The 18,254-nt window shown below is 44.2% G+C and overlaps 1 protein-coding gene across 1 annotated transcript in view; it reads left to right on the forward strand.

Annotated features, from left to right (window-relative positions):
* Positions 1–17,484, forward strand: part of LOC104052198 (vitelline membrane outer layer protein 1) — a 32,632-nt gene extending 15,148 nt beyond the window's left edge. The window contains exons 3-5 of the mRNA XM_064449563.1: positions 15,589–15,698; positions 16,364–16,458; positions 17,199–17,484. Coding sequence (XP_064305633.1) covers positions 15,589–15,698; positions 16,364–16,458; positions 17,199–17,484 — 491 coding nt within the window. The remainder of the gene's footprint in view (positions 1–15,588; positions 15,699–16,363; positions 16,459–17,198) is intronic.
* Positions 17,485–18,254: the final 770 nt, after the last annotated feature.

Below are 18,254 nucleotides of genomic sequence, written 5' to 3' on the forward strand. Positions count from 1 at the left end.
TGGCAGGGACCCACAGATCAACCTACAGGCGCTCTCCCTGGTATCCTCTTTGTCCCTGCTTTGAACATGGGAGTGCCCCCCATGTCTAGCATGAGTCTGTTACGAGGGATGAACAGTGGGGGAACACATGGTGACAGCAATGTCAAGGTTTCAAGGACATGCCAAAAGCAGCATGACTGGCAAGTGCATATAGGCAGACTTTCAGGTTGGAGCAGTGACATAAAGAAGCATAGCCTGGCACAGTCACGATGAGTCTTTCATGAGAAGAAACTCTTGGGGCTGTCTGAAAACCTGGGTGTGGCAGCAAATGGGAAGAGTTAAGTGGGCTTCCTTTAGGGCTGCTGTAGGAGACATGCCATGGGCAAGACATTGTTCAGATCACCAGTTCTCTGTTAATGCTTCACTGATGGCTAGAGTGACAGGCTTTGCTGGGAACTAAACAAGCTTATACTTGCTGGAGCATTTAACACTTTTTTAATACAAGCATATAAATTTACAGTCATGTATAAAGATGAGATGTCACTCACATACACCTAGCCTTTCTGTGAGAAGTTCTCAGGGCAGGTGATTTTCATTCATACCCACACAGAAATTTTAAATGTATTCAGAGACCAGCAGTTCCCATCAGCATAGGATGCACCTCTGCTCCACGATAACTCCAGAGAAGAGGGGATTAGGAAGCTTGGCTTCAGCCAGGTGGAGTGATACAAACCAGCACTGGTTCAGTGTGACTTGTAGTGGGTAATTATGTGGGTAAGGGGCTTCTGCGAAAAAGAAGAAGGTCATATTGAGACTTACAGAAGCAGTAGAGGACTCAGAGGGAACTGTGGAAGGGAGGAAGAAGAGCTATCCTGACTAGGTTGCCTGGCTTCCTTTCCAATGAGTTTCAGTTCATTGTAGCTTTGCCACATCATAAAGGCTTGTGGTGAAACTTCTTGTACTGTGTACTTGCCTGTAAAACTTCAGGTTCGGGCATTTCTGAGAAGGAGGGTAGGGAAAAATATACTGTTTTGCACTGTTGTAAAAAGTCAACATTTCAGCAACATGTAGTGTTGGAACAATGCAAAATCTGACAAAATATCCATCATATGCATTCTCTCCCCGTGTCTCTTTATAATTCCTAATTAATGTGAATATTAAATGTAACCAAAAAATGTATTTTGCACCTATGCAGATGAGCCTTAGCAGCAATTGCGTTAAGTGGATTGGTTATCTTATCTGTGCTGAGTATACTTCAGCCCTGAGCAGAGAAGGAATATAGCTGCAACAGCAGCTATGGCCTGATGCAGACCTCCACCTGGCGGTGCTGGTCAGAAAGCAGAGACACAGCCCCCCCTTTTCCTGAGGCACTACCTGTGCTGGACACAGACAACGTAGCATCAGAAGTTCCCAAATCAAATAAAGAGGGGCCAGAAACCAGATATGGGATCATGGACAAAAATAGGCATAACTGGTCTGAAATGGGAAGTAGGACCTGGGGTGAGGAAAAGCCATTGACTTTTCTAGGATGCAGGATTCCTTCACATCCAACATCTCTTCCACAGTGATTATTCTCCCCTCCCAGTAGTGGGCTGCAAGTGAGCAAGCACCCCAGATTAGGAGATGTGGGAGCTACAGCAAGCCATCAGAGGAGAAGCTTCCTCTTACCAGCAATCACTTTGGTCCCACTGTCCCAGCCGGTATGGCCTTCTCCAGGTGGGTTTGCATGAATGTACATTGCTTTGGGAGGAAGTGGGAGAGGGTGCTGTGGCTGCCAGAGCTCTGTGAGCAGGTGGGTGCTACACTCTCCTGGGCTGGCAGTGGCTTCCCTGCCTTCTTGTGGCTGTGCTTGCCACATCTTGCTTCTGTCCATGTCATAGGTCAATACCTAGGTGCAAGGAGAGAGATATCCACCTCCTCTGCTTGCCTCTCCACTACTCTTTCTACCTCCTCAGGACTTTCCTGCTCCCTGCAGCTCTCACCCATGAGAGCAGGAACTACTGGGATGTGGCACATATGCCCCTATTTAAGTGCAACACTTTTAATGATGCTGGGGTAATTGCTCCTCTTTTCCTTTCCTTTCCAAGTCTTTGGGCAAGGGATAAAGCATAAAATGTTGCAAGGGGGTCTGGATCTTGGCACCAGAGTCACATGCAGGGAGCCAGGGTCTGGATATGGGCAGTCTGGGATGACTGGGCAGCAAGACAGGGCCTGGGGACTAGAGCCTGAGCCCCCACTAAGTGTGGATGCTGCCTAGTACACCTCTGTTATGCCTCTCTTGGTGGTTCAAGGTAGATCACTTCAGCCATTCACAGAGGGTTTCCTGATCATTGGTTGTTTTCTAATTTGTTTACACTGAGACACTAGGGTCTCAACTGCAGAACAAAGTTTTTTACAAGCAATTGTAGCTCTGCCTTGATTTTATTATATCCTATGTAATACCTGAAACCCTGAAATCTAGTAAAGGAAATCTGGCACTCAGAGTGAATGGGTTCTTTTGTCTTTAGTCTATGCACTTTGGTGCCTGGACTATTACATGGAGAAATGTCACTCCCTCATTTCACAAGAGAAACTAATGTTTGTGGAGCCCTTGGATACCTCAGTGAAGAACACTATGGAAACCTCCAAAGCAAATAACTGGACCTTTCCAGATCAAGTTGTTAACAGAGTGTAAATAATAAATAGATCATGCCCCAAACAGCTACCATTGTTTGCAGGCAGTGACCAACTCTTGCTCGTGATGTTTATGACACAGGTGAGGCAACAGATGGAGGTTCAGATCAATGCATTTGCAGGAGTCAAAACCAAGCAGATAGCAGGTTCAAAACCACAGAAGAAATACCTATTCATAACTCAGAAGGAATAGCCTTCATGTTTTAACTCTGAGCTATACCCAGGAATAGGATGTCTTGGATTAATCTGTGTCTAACCAGCATTTCCCCTATAGTCATCTGTTCCTGACAGAGACTGCAGAATAACTCACCAGTAAAGTTGCTGATCATGCATGATGTATATATTCTGGTTAGTCCAGAGCCTCCCACATGGCGTGAGGCCAGATCCCCGGGCAAAGCCATTGGGTCCACACCATTGCTGTTCACGCAATTTTGTGACAAAGAGGAGCTGAAACAGTGTCAGGATCAGGGCTGCCTTCCAGGTCAGTGGTCCACTGGTCAGCTGTGAGGGCTGTTTGAAGGCTGCTAATTGAAGGTCTGAGCTTTTAAGGTGCTACAAGCTTAAGTACAGCAAAGCCCTTTAGCGCTTGCTGAACTTTAAGAATCTAAATGAAGTCCAGAAATTAATGCTGTACTTAATGGCTTTGCTAGATCAATATACCTTGCAGCATCAATTCCAGAGGTGGATGGCTAACTGTAGACAACAGGGTCTGCTTCACAGTAAATTCTCTGGATCAGCCTGATTGTCTGTGAAGAGCTCTTGGGAGAGAGAAGACTTTTGCTTGAGTTGTCCTATCACTGCAAATATTCAGGCTGCAGTGGCCACTGGTAATCCCCCATGGTAATTCTTGGTGACCATCAAGTATTTCTGCCCTGATTCAGAATGGAGAGGGATTGTAATTCCACATGTAGGTTTCCTGTAAGAACATGGAATCTCTCCCATGAGTCTTCATCTTAGGGTGATAGTCTCAAAACGCTGTGTCAAAACATGCAGAATAGTAGAGACCATTTCATTGCCTTGGTTCTGGGTGTAGGCCAGGCTGCAATCTGCTCATGAGCACGCACGTCAGAGCAGTAGCTCAGGTTTTTTCTGCCAACACCTGGATCATGTTAGGAGATACAAGGTTTTGATATAAGAAAAAAGCCTTTACATATATTAAACACTCTTAGACATTTTGATGTCAAGGATATGCCCTCTCCTTCCTTTTCATCCTCCTTCACCTGTGCTCAGGATCTGCTAATAAAGCCCTCTTTAATAAAAAGGTATACTTTGAATGATCTGGTATTTACCAAAATAATCTATATATATTACGTTTTCTTTTCAGATCTTTATGTAGAACTTTTTCCTCCTTCCTCCCTCAACCCTGAGTAGACCTCAATCTGCTCTTTACTGAGCTAGCATGCAGAGCCGCCCTGCCATTGCAGATATGTCCAAAACCCAGCCACAGCATGCGCTGCTTTTTTCCACAGGGCAGTTAAAGGGGGAAGAAAGGAACTGAGGAGGATGGTCAAGATCTACCAGTAGGAGCTTGGGGAAGGTGACATCAATGACAATAGCTGTTGTGAGGTCCCAGCTCTCTGCAGAGGACACTCTGGGACTGAAGTACCCTTGCTGGCATTGCTGTTAGTGCCACGCAGCTTTCCATGGCCAAGTGGTGGGGACTGGCTTGCCTCTGTAGTGCGGATCAGTCTGCATCCCAATGCAGAATATGCTGTAGCTCATGGCAGTCTGTCACCACCAAGGGAACAACTTGGTTTACTGGAGAAGAAAGCCCAGGTATGCGCTAACATGTACACAGTATATAAAGCCAGGGGAATTGGACCCTGACATGGAGCAGGGGGATGGATCACTTTGGACATATTAGGTATGCCATAACACTCATTGTCAGGGGACTGAACAGCCTTGCAGCTGTGGTTAAGGCTAGCCATGAGAACTTTTCCCAAAGCATTTTCAGAATAAGTTGCTAGAATTTTCATATGTGAAGTGATCTTTAGTTGAAGATATAGTCATAGATTTGCAGTGGGTGTAAATTGACATTTGGTCTCTGGCTGTCAGTAAATCTGCACTACAGGAAAGTCTGTCTCTATTTTTTTTTTTTTTTGTTAATTAGCAATTTGAATCAATGATAAAAAATGTCAAAAGCCTGATCCAATTGTAGAAACATATATCGACCCATGTTCACAGGAGACTGTTCTAGGTCTGGCATTACTCAATATTTTTATTAATGACTTGCATGGTAGAATAGAGAGTTTGCTTATTAAATTTATAGATGACATCAACCTGGGAGATGCTGAAGACCCTAGAGGACGGGAATAAAATTCAGAATAAGCACAGATGCAAAGTATTACACTGACATGAGAATAGCCACCCTCAAAGAGAGTTAGGAGAGAATGACCGGGGAGGCAGCAGCTCTACAGGAAGAGAGGTGCCAGTCCCACCCTTACTATCTATATTAGGCAGTTTAACTAAATAAGCAAGTAGAAAGCTTCCATCTTTCAAGTATCATGCTGCAATGGTAAGGTCTCTGTTGAAAAGCTGTTCAAAACAGATGTAACCCACTGAGTACAGTTCAGGAGAGATCAGCAAAAATGATGAGATGTCTAGAAAACAATGTATGCAGGATTAAACCTTCAGAAAGAGTCAAGTGTCAGTAAAAAATAAGACAGTGCCTTAGTTTCTGTTGTCACCTGATGGTGTCCTGTGTTCTGGGTAGAAATGGACCGAGTTGTCTGCTCTGGCTTTATCTGCAGGCCCCAGCTGTTGTCTCTGCAGCTTCCCTCCACCTCCTATCAGCATACCTGGGCTGCAGCCAGACAGCACCTCTCTCCATCCCTGGCTGCCATTGCACAATCCTGCCTCAGCAGATACTCCTGATTTTTTAGCTACTATTCTCTGGTCCTCCTTTCCTGCAGAATCTGCCCCCTAACACAGCCTTGAAGAAAAGAAGTGAATGTCTCAGTGCAAAGAGTGAAAACAACCATGAGACATGAGCAAAACAATTTCTTCATGACTAGCCATGGTCTCTGCTTTCTTTCTGCTCAACAGGTCTCTTACGAATATTTGATTTGCTTGCTGTTCATTCTATGCAGGTGGAAATCCCAATGAGATCTCAATGACAAGTGGACCCCTTAAGTGTTTTCTGTTGTGTGGGCATGATGGACAGCAAGTAATACTGAAACTAATTTAGCATGAAGGATAAGGGCAGGGTCCCTCTGTAGCAATTCTGATTGCAGCATATCATAACCTGAGCATGAGGCAACAGTGTCACATGGTTGTGAAAATGACAGGAATCATACTGGAATGCTTAAACAAAAGCACAAACTTCCAACCACACTGAATAATCCTTCTCTCATTGGAATTTTGGTACATCTTAGTTGGGATACTGGGTACAGTTCTGGATGATGAAATTCAAGGAAGCTGCGGTTGTGCCAATACAGGAAAGCAAAAAAATATCCAACCCCACAAACATCAGATCTAGAAAATGATATAAGCAGTAGGGCTGAATGAACTGAGATTATTTAGTAGGAAGACAAAACTGAAGAGGGATGTGAAAATAGTTTTCGTGCGTGTAAATGGTTGTGAAGGAAAGAAATTAATGAACTCTACTCTTATGACAAGAAAAAACAGACAGTAGTCTTACATTCCAGCTGATGTTAGGAGAGCTAGTCCAACAGTAAGGACAGCTAAGCACTAGACTGTCTTGCTTAAGGGATATGCAGTGTGTTTATCACTGAAAGTTTTTAAGCAGAGGTTGGACAAACATCCTTCATCCTTTGGGAACGCTTAGGTGTGGACTGATCCTGCCTTAGGGCTGCAGGCATGGACCAGCTATCTTGTTACGTTTCTTCAGGTTCTCTATCTCTGATTCTTTCATAGAGAGGATTCTTCTGTGGCACTCTGTGGCAAAAATAAAGAGTTTTGGCATGCTGGCTCTGAGACAGAAATTGGGAACCAAAAGAAATTGAGATCTCCCACTGCAGGGCAATTAGGCTTTCACAAGAAGATGTTAAAACTATATTAGTCATTGTAAACAAAAAATGACAATGAACAAATAAAGAATAAGGCTATAGAGAGAAGACATACCTAAATCATAGATGAAGGTAGTTAGCTCTATTGATAATACAGAAATAAAAAATGTAAGAAACTGTAAAGATCGTAATTTCTGTGTTAAAAAGCACTAATGGGTGCTCAGCCTAGTAGATAGCCTAGTAGATAATGTAACTAAACTGTCTAGGTTTCCAAGGAAAAGTTTTATATGAAAGCTGGGGTTCACGGGATGGTGGGAAACTGCCTGAAAACAAGTTCACACAAGAGAAGCACCACCTCAGAGTGAAGGTCTTCTTTACATTCTATCACTAATGCAAAACTGTCTCCTCCTACATCTGAGAAATAGCTATACTTAGCCTGCTGTTTGCTGTAAAGCTTCTTTCTCTGCTCATGCACGTAGAAAATCCTGGCTCTTGTCTCACTTCTGAAATCTCTCGCTTGCATTTTTCCTGCTATTCTATTTTCTATTAATCTGAGCCAATTTAGCAAATGAGAAAATGAGGACCAGACAGCACATAATTTCGTTACTCATGTTCTCTTAAACATTTGCCCATGTAATTGAAAACTATTTCAGCACTACTGTTTTTAGCCTTACATAGCATTACTATTTTAATGCCTAAAAAGAGACTGAGGTTATAAGACTAGTCCAGACGGGGATCAAGCCTCCCTGTAGTCAGCAGAGATGAATGGGTATTTTTAGGCAGAGATTCATGTGAAGGTATCTGTTTCTCTCTGTTGTCATCATATTGTCTCTCTCAGCAGCTATAAAGGGAGACCATGGTGATTATTTCAGATGGGGACATCTGCACTATAGATGTCTACATTCATTCAGAATCCTACCTCTTGTTTTTAAATAATATAACTCTTTGCTTATTTGTACTTTCATATAATATAATAGATTATCTATTACTCTTTCATGTTTCTTTGGCAATAGGTGGGATTTCTGGGTTTGCTGATATACTGTTTCCATGAGGCAGTGTATTATTTTGCAGGATGCAGTTACCTGTGGAGTGTCTCATCTTCATCCAAAGCTACAGGTGAGGGAGGGAGAGTCAGTCTGTATGATTTACACCTGATTTATACCTAATTGTAATGGCCAGTTTGGACATTAGGGCTGTTGAGAGACATGGCTACTGAGAGCTGATGGGTGACAACCAGTACCTTGGTATTGGTGGGAGGAGTATAAAATGGCCTGGAGCACACAGAAACACACAGTCATTCAGACAAAATTGTCCCTTTGTACTTATTGACTTCTTTGATGTGTGCTGTCTACCTCTACACCTCTACTGAGTCCCTGGGCATTTGCCACCTTTAACCCTTCCTACAGCTCACTCAAAACACATCACTGAGATCATCTTCATGAGCATTTATCGTGCCTTGTTCCTGATGACTTCTCTCTTCCAGACCACAGAATCACAGAGTCAGAGAATGGTTGAGGTTGAAGGGACCTGGAGATCATCGGATCCAACCGTCTGCTCAAGCAGGGACACCTAGACCACATTCCTCAGGACTATGTCCATATGGCTTTTGAATATCTCCAAGGATGGAGACTTTCCAACCTCTCTGGGAACCTGTGCCAGCACTCTGTCATTCTCACTGCAAATAAGTGTTTCCTGATGCTCAGAGGGAACCTCTTGTGTTTCAGTTTGTGACCATAGCCTCTGGTCCTGTGCCTGTGCACCACTGAAAAGAGCCTGGCTCTTTGCACCCTCACTTCAGGTATTTATAAACATTGACAAGATCCCCTCTGAGCCTTCTCTTCTCCAGGCTGAACAGTCCCAGCTCTCTTGGGCTTTCCTCATAGAAGAGATGTTCCAGTCTCTTAATAATCTTCTTGGCCCTTCATTGGACTCTCTCCAGTATGCCCATGTCTCTTTTGTTCTGAGGAGCCCAGAACTGGACACAGCACTCCAGGTGTGGCCTCACCAGTGCTGAGTAAAGGGGGAGGATTGCCTCCTTTGACCTGCTGGAAATGTTTTGCCTGATGCAGCCACCTTTGCCACAAGGGCACATTGCTGGCTCATGTTCAACCTGGTGTCCACCAGGACCCCCAGGTCCTTTCTTGCAAAGCTGCTTTCCAGCTGGGTGTCACCCAGCATGTCCTATGCCTGGGGCTGTTCCTCCCAAGATGCAGGACTTTGCACTTCTGTTGAACTTCATGAGGTTCCTGTCAGGCCATTTCTCCAGCCTGTTGAGGCTATCAGAGTATAGGAGCACAGAACCCACCTGGATATCTGGAGTGAGAGGGATGCCAAGAATTGTCTGTATTGGAGGCTGAGGTGGGATTAACAGGGGAAAAGCACCCCATTGTGACCAGCCCAGACGCCCCTTGTATCCTTGGCATAGACTACCTCAGGAGAGGGTAATTCAAGGACCCAAAGGGGTACCAATGGGATTTTGGTGTAGCTACTGTGAACACAGAGAAGATCAAACAGTTATCTACCCTGCCTGGCCTCTTGGATAATCCCTTTGTTGTGGGATTGCTGCAAATTGAAGAACAGCAGGTGCCAGTTGCTACCAGGATGGTGCACCAGTGGGATTACCACAAAAACTGAGACTCACTGGCTCCCATCCATGAGCTGATTCATCAACTAGAGAGCAAAGGAGTCACCAGCATGACTCACTCCACTCACCTTTTAATATGGCCAGTGCAAAATTCTGACGGAAGGTGGAGGTTAACAGTAGACTATTGTGGCCTGAACAAAGTGATGCTACTACTGAGTGCTGCTGTACCAGACATGTTAGAGCTCCAATATGAACTGACGTCAAAGGCAGCCAAGCGGTATGCTACAACTGACATCAACAATGATTTTTCTCAATTTCTTTGGCAGCAGAGTGCAGGCAACTGTTTGCTTTCATGTGGAAGGCTGTCCAATATACCTGGAATTGACTGCCCCAGGTGTGGAAGCACAGCCCCACCATTTGTCATGGACTAATCCAAACTGCACTGGAAAAGGATGATGCCTCTGAACATCTACAATACATCCATGACATCATCGTCTGGGGAAACAAGGCAGAAGAAGTGTTTGAGAAGGGAAAAAGAGTAATTCAGATTCTTTTGAAAGCTTGTTTCACCATAAAGAAAAGTAAAGTCAAGGGACCTGCACAGGAGATTCAGTTCTTGGGAATGAAATGGCAGGATGGATGCTGTCATGTGCCTATGGATGTGGTAAACAAGGCAGCAACTACATCTTCACCAGCTAACAAGAAGGAAACACCAGCTTTGCCACACCTTGTGGGATCTTGGAGAACGCATTTTCCAGGTTATAGTCAGCTTGTGAGCCCTCTCTGTTGAGTAACCTGAAAGCAGAACTATTTTGAGTGGGGTCTTGAGCAACAACAAGCCTTTGAGCATATCAAATAGGAAATAGCTTATGCAGTAGCTCTTGGGCCTATTTGGACAGGATTAGCTGTGAAAAATGTACTCTACACTGCAGCTGGGGAGCATGATCTCTCTTGAAGCCTCTGGCAGAAAACATCAGGAGAAACCTGAGGTCGACCATTAGGGTTTTGGAGCTGGGGGTGTCAAGGATCAAAAGCCCCCTACACCCCAACTGAAAAAGAGATACTAGCAGCATAAAAGGGGATTCAAGCTGCTTCAGAAGTTGTTTGTACAGAAGCATATCTCCTCTTGGCACTGTGAGCGCCTGTGCTACACTGGATATTCAAAGGAAACATTCCCTCTACACATCAGACAACCAGCGCTACATGGAATAAGTGGGTGGAGTAAGCATTGATAATGCAATGAGCTCAACTGGGGAAACCTAACAGCCTAGGAATCCTGGAAGAGATCATGGACTGGCCAGAAGACAGAGATTTTTGAGCATTGCATGAGGAGGTGGCTCTTGCCCAAGAGGCACCACCATATAATGAGTTATCAGAAGATGAAAGGCATTATGTTTTGTTTACTGATGGATCCTGTTGTGTAGTAGGAAACCGTCTGAAGTGGGAAGCTGCTGTGTGGAAGTCCCACATGAGGAGCTGTTGAGGCCACTGAAGGAGAAGGTGAGTCAAGTTAGTCACTCATGAATGTGAAACACGTGCTGCAGTCAAGCAAGCCACATGAGTAAAATCTGCCTGGAACAGAGGGCGGTGGCTGTGTTTTCAATATGGCGAGGCCTGGCATATTGACTATATTGCACCACTGCCACAAACACACCAAGGTAAGTGCTACATACTCACCATGGTGGAAGCAACTGCTGTTTGGCTAGAAATATACCCTGTAAACCATGTCACTGCCTGAAACACCATCTTAGGCCTTGAAAGGCAAATTCTGTGGTAACAAGGTACCCCAGAAAGAATTGAATCAGACAATGGGACTAATTTCTGAAATCACGTCGTAAACTCCTGGGCAAAGAAACATGGCATTGAGTGGGGGTATCACGTCCCCTCTGGAAAGCTTGAGAGATATCACAGACTGTTAAAGACTATGTTGAGAGTGTTGAGCAATGGGGCATGGAAACACTGGGATACAAATTTAGCAGCAGCCACTTGGCTGGTTAACACCAGAGGATCTGCTAACCATCCTGGTCCTGCCCAAACAAACCCCTACATACTCTGGGAGGAGATAAGATCCCTGTAGTGCACATAGGAAAGTGGCTGAAGAAGGTGGTGTGGATTTCTCCTCCCATGGGAAAAGGCAAACCCATTTGTGGGATTTTCTTCGCTCAAGGACCTAGGTGTACTTGGCAGGTATTGTGGAAGGGTGGGGAGACCTGGTGTGTGCCTCAGGGAGATTTAACCTCTGGGGAAAAATAATCTGTGATGTGAGTTGTATGCTGTAGGAAGTAATGTAGCAGGAATGACCTGAAACGATGAAGACTGAGTTTTGCAAGGAACCAGACAAGTGCAACAATGACTCAAACCAAGCCAGTGTTGGTGCCCAACAACTGAATATACTGAACATCCCTGTTGACAGATGAGCCCCAAGTCATAGCCTGTTTGTGAACATCTGGAGGAGTGGAGGAAGCCCATGGAACAGGAGAGGAAAATCTACCTGTTAAAGGACAGAGGACAGTAGTTAATGAGAATGTATAAATCTGTATGTTGACTATAAAGAAGGTTTAAGTATGTAGTTTAAATTGTAAGTGGTGGTAAGAAGGGATTTCAGTAATGAGAATTAAATACAAAGGAATGGTTAGAAGATATATGTATATATAAAAATACATATATATGTATTAAATTATGTGGGACTGAGTATGATGCAAATGGTATGGAACAAGGGGTGGAGGTTGTATTGGGTCTGGCTGAGATGGAGTTAATTTTCCCCACAGCAGCCTTCTTAGTACTGTGCTTTGTATTGGAAGCTAGAAAGGTGTTGATAACACACCAATGTTTTGTCTACTCCTAAGCAGTGCTCCTACAGCATCAAGGCTGTCTCTCCAACATTACCCTCCTTTACCAGTAGGCTGAGGGTGGGCAGGATCCTGGGAGGGGACACAGCCAGGACAGCTGACCCAAACTGACCAAAGGGATATTCCATACCATATGATGTCCACTCAACCATAAAAAGCTAAGAGAAAGGAGGAGGAGAGGGGGGCATTCGTTATTTATGACATTTGTCTTCCAGAGTAACTGCTACGTGTACTGAAGCGCTGCTTCCCGGGAAGTGGCTGGCCATTGCCTGCTGATGTGAAGTCAAGAATAAAATCTTTGTTTTTCTTTTGCTTCCATGCATGGCCTTTGCCTTTATCTTGAGCCAAAAGGATTTTTTTCTATCTCATTTCCTCCCCCTAGCCCCTGTCCTGCTGAGGAGGGAAGTGATGGAGTGGCTTGGTGGTACCTGGTGTCCAGCCAAGGTCAACCTACCACAGCCTTGTTGATAAAAGAAACTTCAAACTTTCTCTAAATTAGTATATTTAATCTTTTGCAGGGAATTCTACAAAACAAGTAGAAGACAAAGTGATAGGAACTGATTTTCTCTGCCTGCCATACAAATAATATTCATTACTAGGTTTTAAAAATGCCCTATCCTTATGATTTTAAAGAATTAAAAAGTACAAATGAGCCTAGTGCATGACCTTCAGAACACAGACAAAGAGTACCACACTGAAACACATCAGGGTCTCCAAGGGCTTGCAGACCTCGCAACAAACCATCAGGAGCATGGTGGAGGTACATGTAAATGGAGAGTAGAGCCAAAGGGGACTGAAAAGGGAGTAAGAAAATTGAAGCAGGTGTTGTCTTGCATGACATCACAGTCTGTTGCTGTGTTTTTCAAAAGCTGTAGGAAGAGGCTGGGCAGTCCAGGAAGCCTCTGAACTTGTCATTGTCCCTTGGACAGCAGAAGTTATACATGAATATGAGAAACTGAGAATATGAGAAAGACAACACACAACAGTACCAAATTAACTTTGTATTTGTATTCCTGTTTTCAAGAGTAAAAATCAGAAATGAATTAATTTTCAAGAGCTGCTAATGTATCATTTTTTCGATAACATAATAAAGCAAATTGTGTATGGAATGTATTTTATATGTCATAGATATAAATTTATTTTCCATGTTCCACATAGATTTTAAATGTCATAGCATCAGAATAATAATTTTATAAAATTAACATACCACTTAATATTATATTCATGTTTATTTTAAAGTTTTAGAAGTATTTATAGAAGCTGAAGAGTAGCGGCATAATTTGTATGCTTCTTTGCTTGCAAAAATAACTGTATTCAGCTGGATGAATAATGAAAGGATGAAATACACTGTATCATCATGATTTTACTGTAGTCATGTTTTATTAATCAAACTTATCAGTTTGCCAAGTTTCTTTAAAACTGTGTTCTGACATTATATTAAGGATATTAAAATACAGGAGAGGAAGCGAGAAAGTAAGGTACATGTGTCAGTAGGAGGTCTGGATCTCATCATTGTAGATTTTTTTTTTTAATTTTGATATTTTAGGTAAGCTGATCTTAGAAAACTTTTTGAGGCATCCAAACAAAATAAACACCATTACATGGTAGCAAAAAATCAGCAGCAGCTCTGCTTTGTACATATTAAGTGTTATCTAAGCCAGGTACTCTGAAGTCACATCCAAGGCATATCACATTTGGCACCCCAGTTTACCAGGTAGTTTATTTGGTTATGAATGGGGTAAATGGTACTTCCCAAGCCCCAGCTTGACAGTGCTTTTTCTGGGCTTGAGGTTTCTCAGGGGCTTCTGAAGTGTGTGTAGGAGTCATTTCTCATGGCCAAAACCCTGAAGGTGGCCTCACTACTCTCCTGCCACGCCGTGGGCTGTCACTCCCCTGTCACACTGTGGGCTCACTATGCCAGCGCTAGGGCAGAGGGATCCTCCTTCTGGGTCTGGGAAGAGATGGGAACCTGAAGGGAGGTGGGTCTGGCCAGGCTGTGGATCTGCACCACTGCTGCCAGGGGTGAAGCAGCCAAGGGCGATGGTTTTGGACCAGCAAAGGAGAAATGAATACGGGGATCCTGCTTCTTCTTTTGTGGTGTTAACACCAGGAGATAGCCATTTGTTTCTGACTCCCGCTCCTTTCTGTTCATGTACAGCCAAGGGCAGGTCTGGGTGTTCTTGGCTGCCACCATGTGACCCTGCCTGAGCAAACACGCTTGGGTTGCCAGCTGTGATTGCACGGTCCTTGTGGGGGAAAGCATGTTTCCTCTGGGATTCAATATCCCCTTAGAGAAGTAAGATGAAAGTCCTGGTTTAAAAAGGAAAACACACTGTGCTTCCATCCTGTGCCATGCTCTTTCGGTGCCTTCCACCAAAAGGCTCGTCCAGCTTCCCATCATCTCCATTTGCAGATATTACCACCTGTACAGAGCATGGGGAAGTGGACAGGAGTACAGGCCAAGGGAGGGAAAGGCAATGTTGCCTCTTAATGGGACAGGAACAGAGGGAGCGGAGCAGAGATTGGAAAACAAACCTAGAAAAGGGAAAATATTTGTCTTCTTATAGTTCAACGTTTGGCACCTCATCTTGCTATAAATCCTGAGGCTCAAGATACTTTCCTAAAACACATTCTCCTCTTTGCCTCTTGAACAGAGAAACTTCTGCCAGACCCTGCAAGCCTGACTGAGGGCATTAGGGAGCATTGATTACCTGTATGTTAAGAGAGTCTCAACTCCAGGGTCTCAAATTCACCTTTCCCTGCATTGTGGCATCCTCAAAGACTGTTAACTCAAGTTCAGTATCACCTTTCTGGAGAACCTGCCTTCTTCCTTCCCTCCCAATGGCATTAATCTCAGTGATCCCTGAGAATCACTGCGGGCATCCTGGCATGTCTGCCTTCAGTTAAGCTTGTCACAAAGCAAAGCACAACGTTTTTTATTGAGATAAAAATGACTGTGTAAGAAAAGACATTGAAAATATAAATAACCTACACGTTTGTCAAGCTTAGCAGGAATTCTATTCAACAGAGGGTGCTGGGAGACACAAGGGTTGAGTTTACTTATACTTTGTTCCAGACGAGGTCCCTTGTATTTCTTCGTACAGTTTGTCCTGTCTTGCCAGACATTCAGCAATAACTAAAATGGTTATGACAGGTTGTCTCAAAAGGCAAACTTCCCCATGGCCAAGTATCTGTATAGCCAGAAGCAGAAGCACATAGGTCTTGTTATAGCCCTTCAGTGATAGTGGGTACACTTGTAGCCACAGCATCTGCTGAACATTGGCTGTTGAACTCCTGGGGGAGCTCCTCATGGATGCTGTGAGCAGGTCAGCGAGTGCTGTGTCACTGCCTGGGTGCAAACTATTGTTCCTATGGTGTTTTTCAATGGACTGGCAGGGAAAGGCAAGCTGCCTTGGCAGGGTATAAATTCCTCTGTCCATATACCAGCTCTCCAGCAGATGCAGAGTGCAAGAGATAAAGCTCCTCGTGCCAGTTACCCTCATCCTGCTCCTTTCCCTCTGTGCCCCTGGCACAGGGACACATGAATACACCTCTGTCCTCACTGTGCCCAATGGAGGCCACTGGGGCAAGTGGGGGAGTTCGCAATTTTGTCGTTATGGCTGTGCCAATGGATTTGTGCTGAAGGTAAAATTCTCCCTATTTCCCACCATCTCCTGTCCTTGCACTCTGGTCTACAGCTCTCTACCTCCCAGGAGGGTCTTCTCCAGAGTCTAAGGACTTTCTGCAGAGCTTTTCCTCTTCCTGAGTATGGAAGTCTGTACATAAAACTATGAGTCTGATGGAAAATTTAACCTAGAAAATCTTGCCACTGTAGTTACACCAGTAAAGAAAAATATTTTTTTTTTTCTTTTAGGGCAAGAAATCTGCCATTAGATAACCAGAGTTACTTCCAGAATTGTTTTGCTCTTAATCTGGATAGAGGTGTGCTGGCAGGTACGTGGTCAGCATGTGGCTGATGTTTCTGGAAGAAGCCCGTCAGTGTTGAAATCTGCTGCTGGAGTCAAGGAGAGAGGCAGCCTCCTCCAGTGTCTCCCCCAGGACTCAGAGTCTCTGGCTTACATTTTGGGTCAGAAATAGTTAGAAAACATGAAGAAGAACATATTACAAGGGCTGTGTTGGTACGTTGCTATTTCCCAGTGACAGACATCTTTTACCATGTGCTTCCCAAGATATTTTCTCTTTCTCATTACAGAAAGGAGTTGTGACTGTTTATGACTGGCACTTAAAAGACTTTTCCTGGGTCTTCTTCCCTTTCCTTTACCTCTGTCCCTGTGTAACTTCTACTGCAGGTGGAGCCCTCCCAGTTTGGAATTGATGACACAGCTCTGAATGCCATACACCTGCATTGTCAAGATGACTCAGTCATTGAGTCCTTGGTGGGGGTGTAAGTAACACTGTGGTTTCTCCTCTGTTTGTCATGTACCAGCTCACAAAATATCCATAGGTGTCACCATTTGCAGGGGTTTCTTCTCTGACTTGCTTTGTCTGCAAAGTGCTATAGTATAAAGTAAATTAAAACAGGTCATTGGGGGGTTTGTTCATTCATTTTCAGGGTAATTAAACATGGTTACTCCACATTACCACCTGTTTGCTCTTGAAATTTCTGCAGGGCACTGTGAACACCCAAAGAATAGTCCTAGGGATAGAGTCCTTTGGAAATCTGCAACACATGGGACAAATGTGAGGAAAAGGGTTTCTAACCATGCATTTAGAAACTGTTTGGGTGAAGCCATGACCCTGCTGCAGTGAACAGCACTGCACTTCCAGATGGCAGAGTGTCTGCTCTCGCCCCTGCCTAGTGCGTACTTATCAGACAGGTCAGGGATACATCATAAAACACATGCCCAGGCTGTTCTTGAAGTTTCCACCAGAACCATAACTATCCAATCTCGTACTTCCTGGTGTTTTTCTGATGAGATACCAATAAAGAGAAAAATACACCCTTGGAAGGAAAGGGAAAAAAAAAGGAGAAGGTAAGGGCCCCCAGACTGTGGCAGGATGTGCTGGTCACTGCTATGAGCAAGGAAGTGTTAATGTTCAGGGCAGCATAACAAGGAGAAGGAGCAATTCCCAGAAGTTTGCAGAGCTCAGAGTTCAGACACTCCTCTGTCTGCTTTTAATCAGGTGGGGTACCTGGACCATCTTCCAAATTTGCCCTGGAGGCTACTTGATCTCCTTCTCACTGAGAACGGAGAAGTCCCAAGGAGGAGGTGATGACACAGCAGCAAACAATGTCCGGTTCAGATGCTCAGATGCAACTGTGTTAGTAGGTGATGGACTACTGTGGGGTAGATTTGGCCCATGGAGAAAAAGCTGCACTATATGTGGTCTCCAGACCAAGGTAGAGCCTCCACAGGGGCTTCAGGATGAAGCAGCGCTCAACAATGTGAAGTTGTTCTGCTATAAATGAGCACACTCCGTCTTCATCACTGCCTACACATCCCTTATCCCACAGCAAATGAAACATCAGTAAAGCTTGGCTCTAGCTTTATACTATGACATGCCTGTGATGTTTTGACTGCTTGCGTCTTGCTGTACTGGCCAATGCCTTAGATAATGACGTCTTTTACAGCTACCACTACGTTAGCATAGTTACCAAAGTGTATTATGTTCACATGAATCATCACATCATGCAACTGCTGGTATTTGACTGAAAATTCCCAGTCTCTGACAATTGCTTAGAGCTGAGGAAGAGACTTCTCAACTGTTTTTTTCTCTGACTGGTGAGTTTTTTTCAGGTTTGATCTGCCCATTTTCCCCTAGTTTGAAAGAATGTTTGACCTGTTGACATGACAGGCAGGGAGGAATGGATATCAGTTTGAGTCTACTTGAGGTTTCTTACCAAAAAGAAAGTGACCAGTGAAAGCTAAATGGGGTGAAACGGAAATCTGGGTGTGATCATGACAAGCATCAAAGGTTTGGTATCGTAGCCCACTCCTAACTTTGATTGCCTCAAGATTTATCCATGTTTTTTACAAGCAACCTGTTAGCTCATACCTGAGTTCTTGCCTTAGGAAACATGGTTAGAAAGTGTGCTTACACTGAGTGTTCATCTAAGTGTGGCTATGGTGCCACCTGGGTGGGCTGTAGCTCCCCAAACCTTCCTTGTTGCTGCTTCGTAGTGTGCTCCACTGGCTCACCTAGCTGTTAATGCAAAACTCATTTTCATGGGACTTGTTT

This window comes from Phalacrocorax carbo, chromosome 1, assembly GCF_963921805.1.
Source record: "Phalacrocorax carbo chromosome 1, bPhaCar2.1, whole genome shotgun sequence".
NCBI lineage: Eukaryota > Metazoa > Chordata > Aves > Suliformes > Phalacrocoracidae > Phalacrocorax > Phalacrocorax carbo.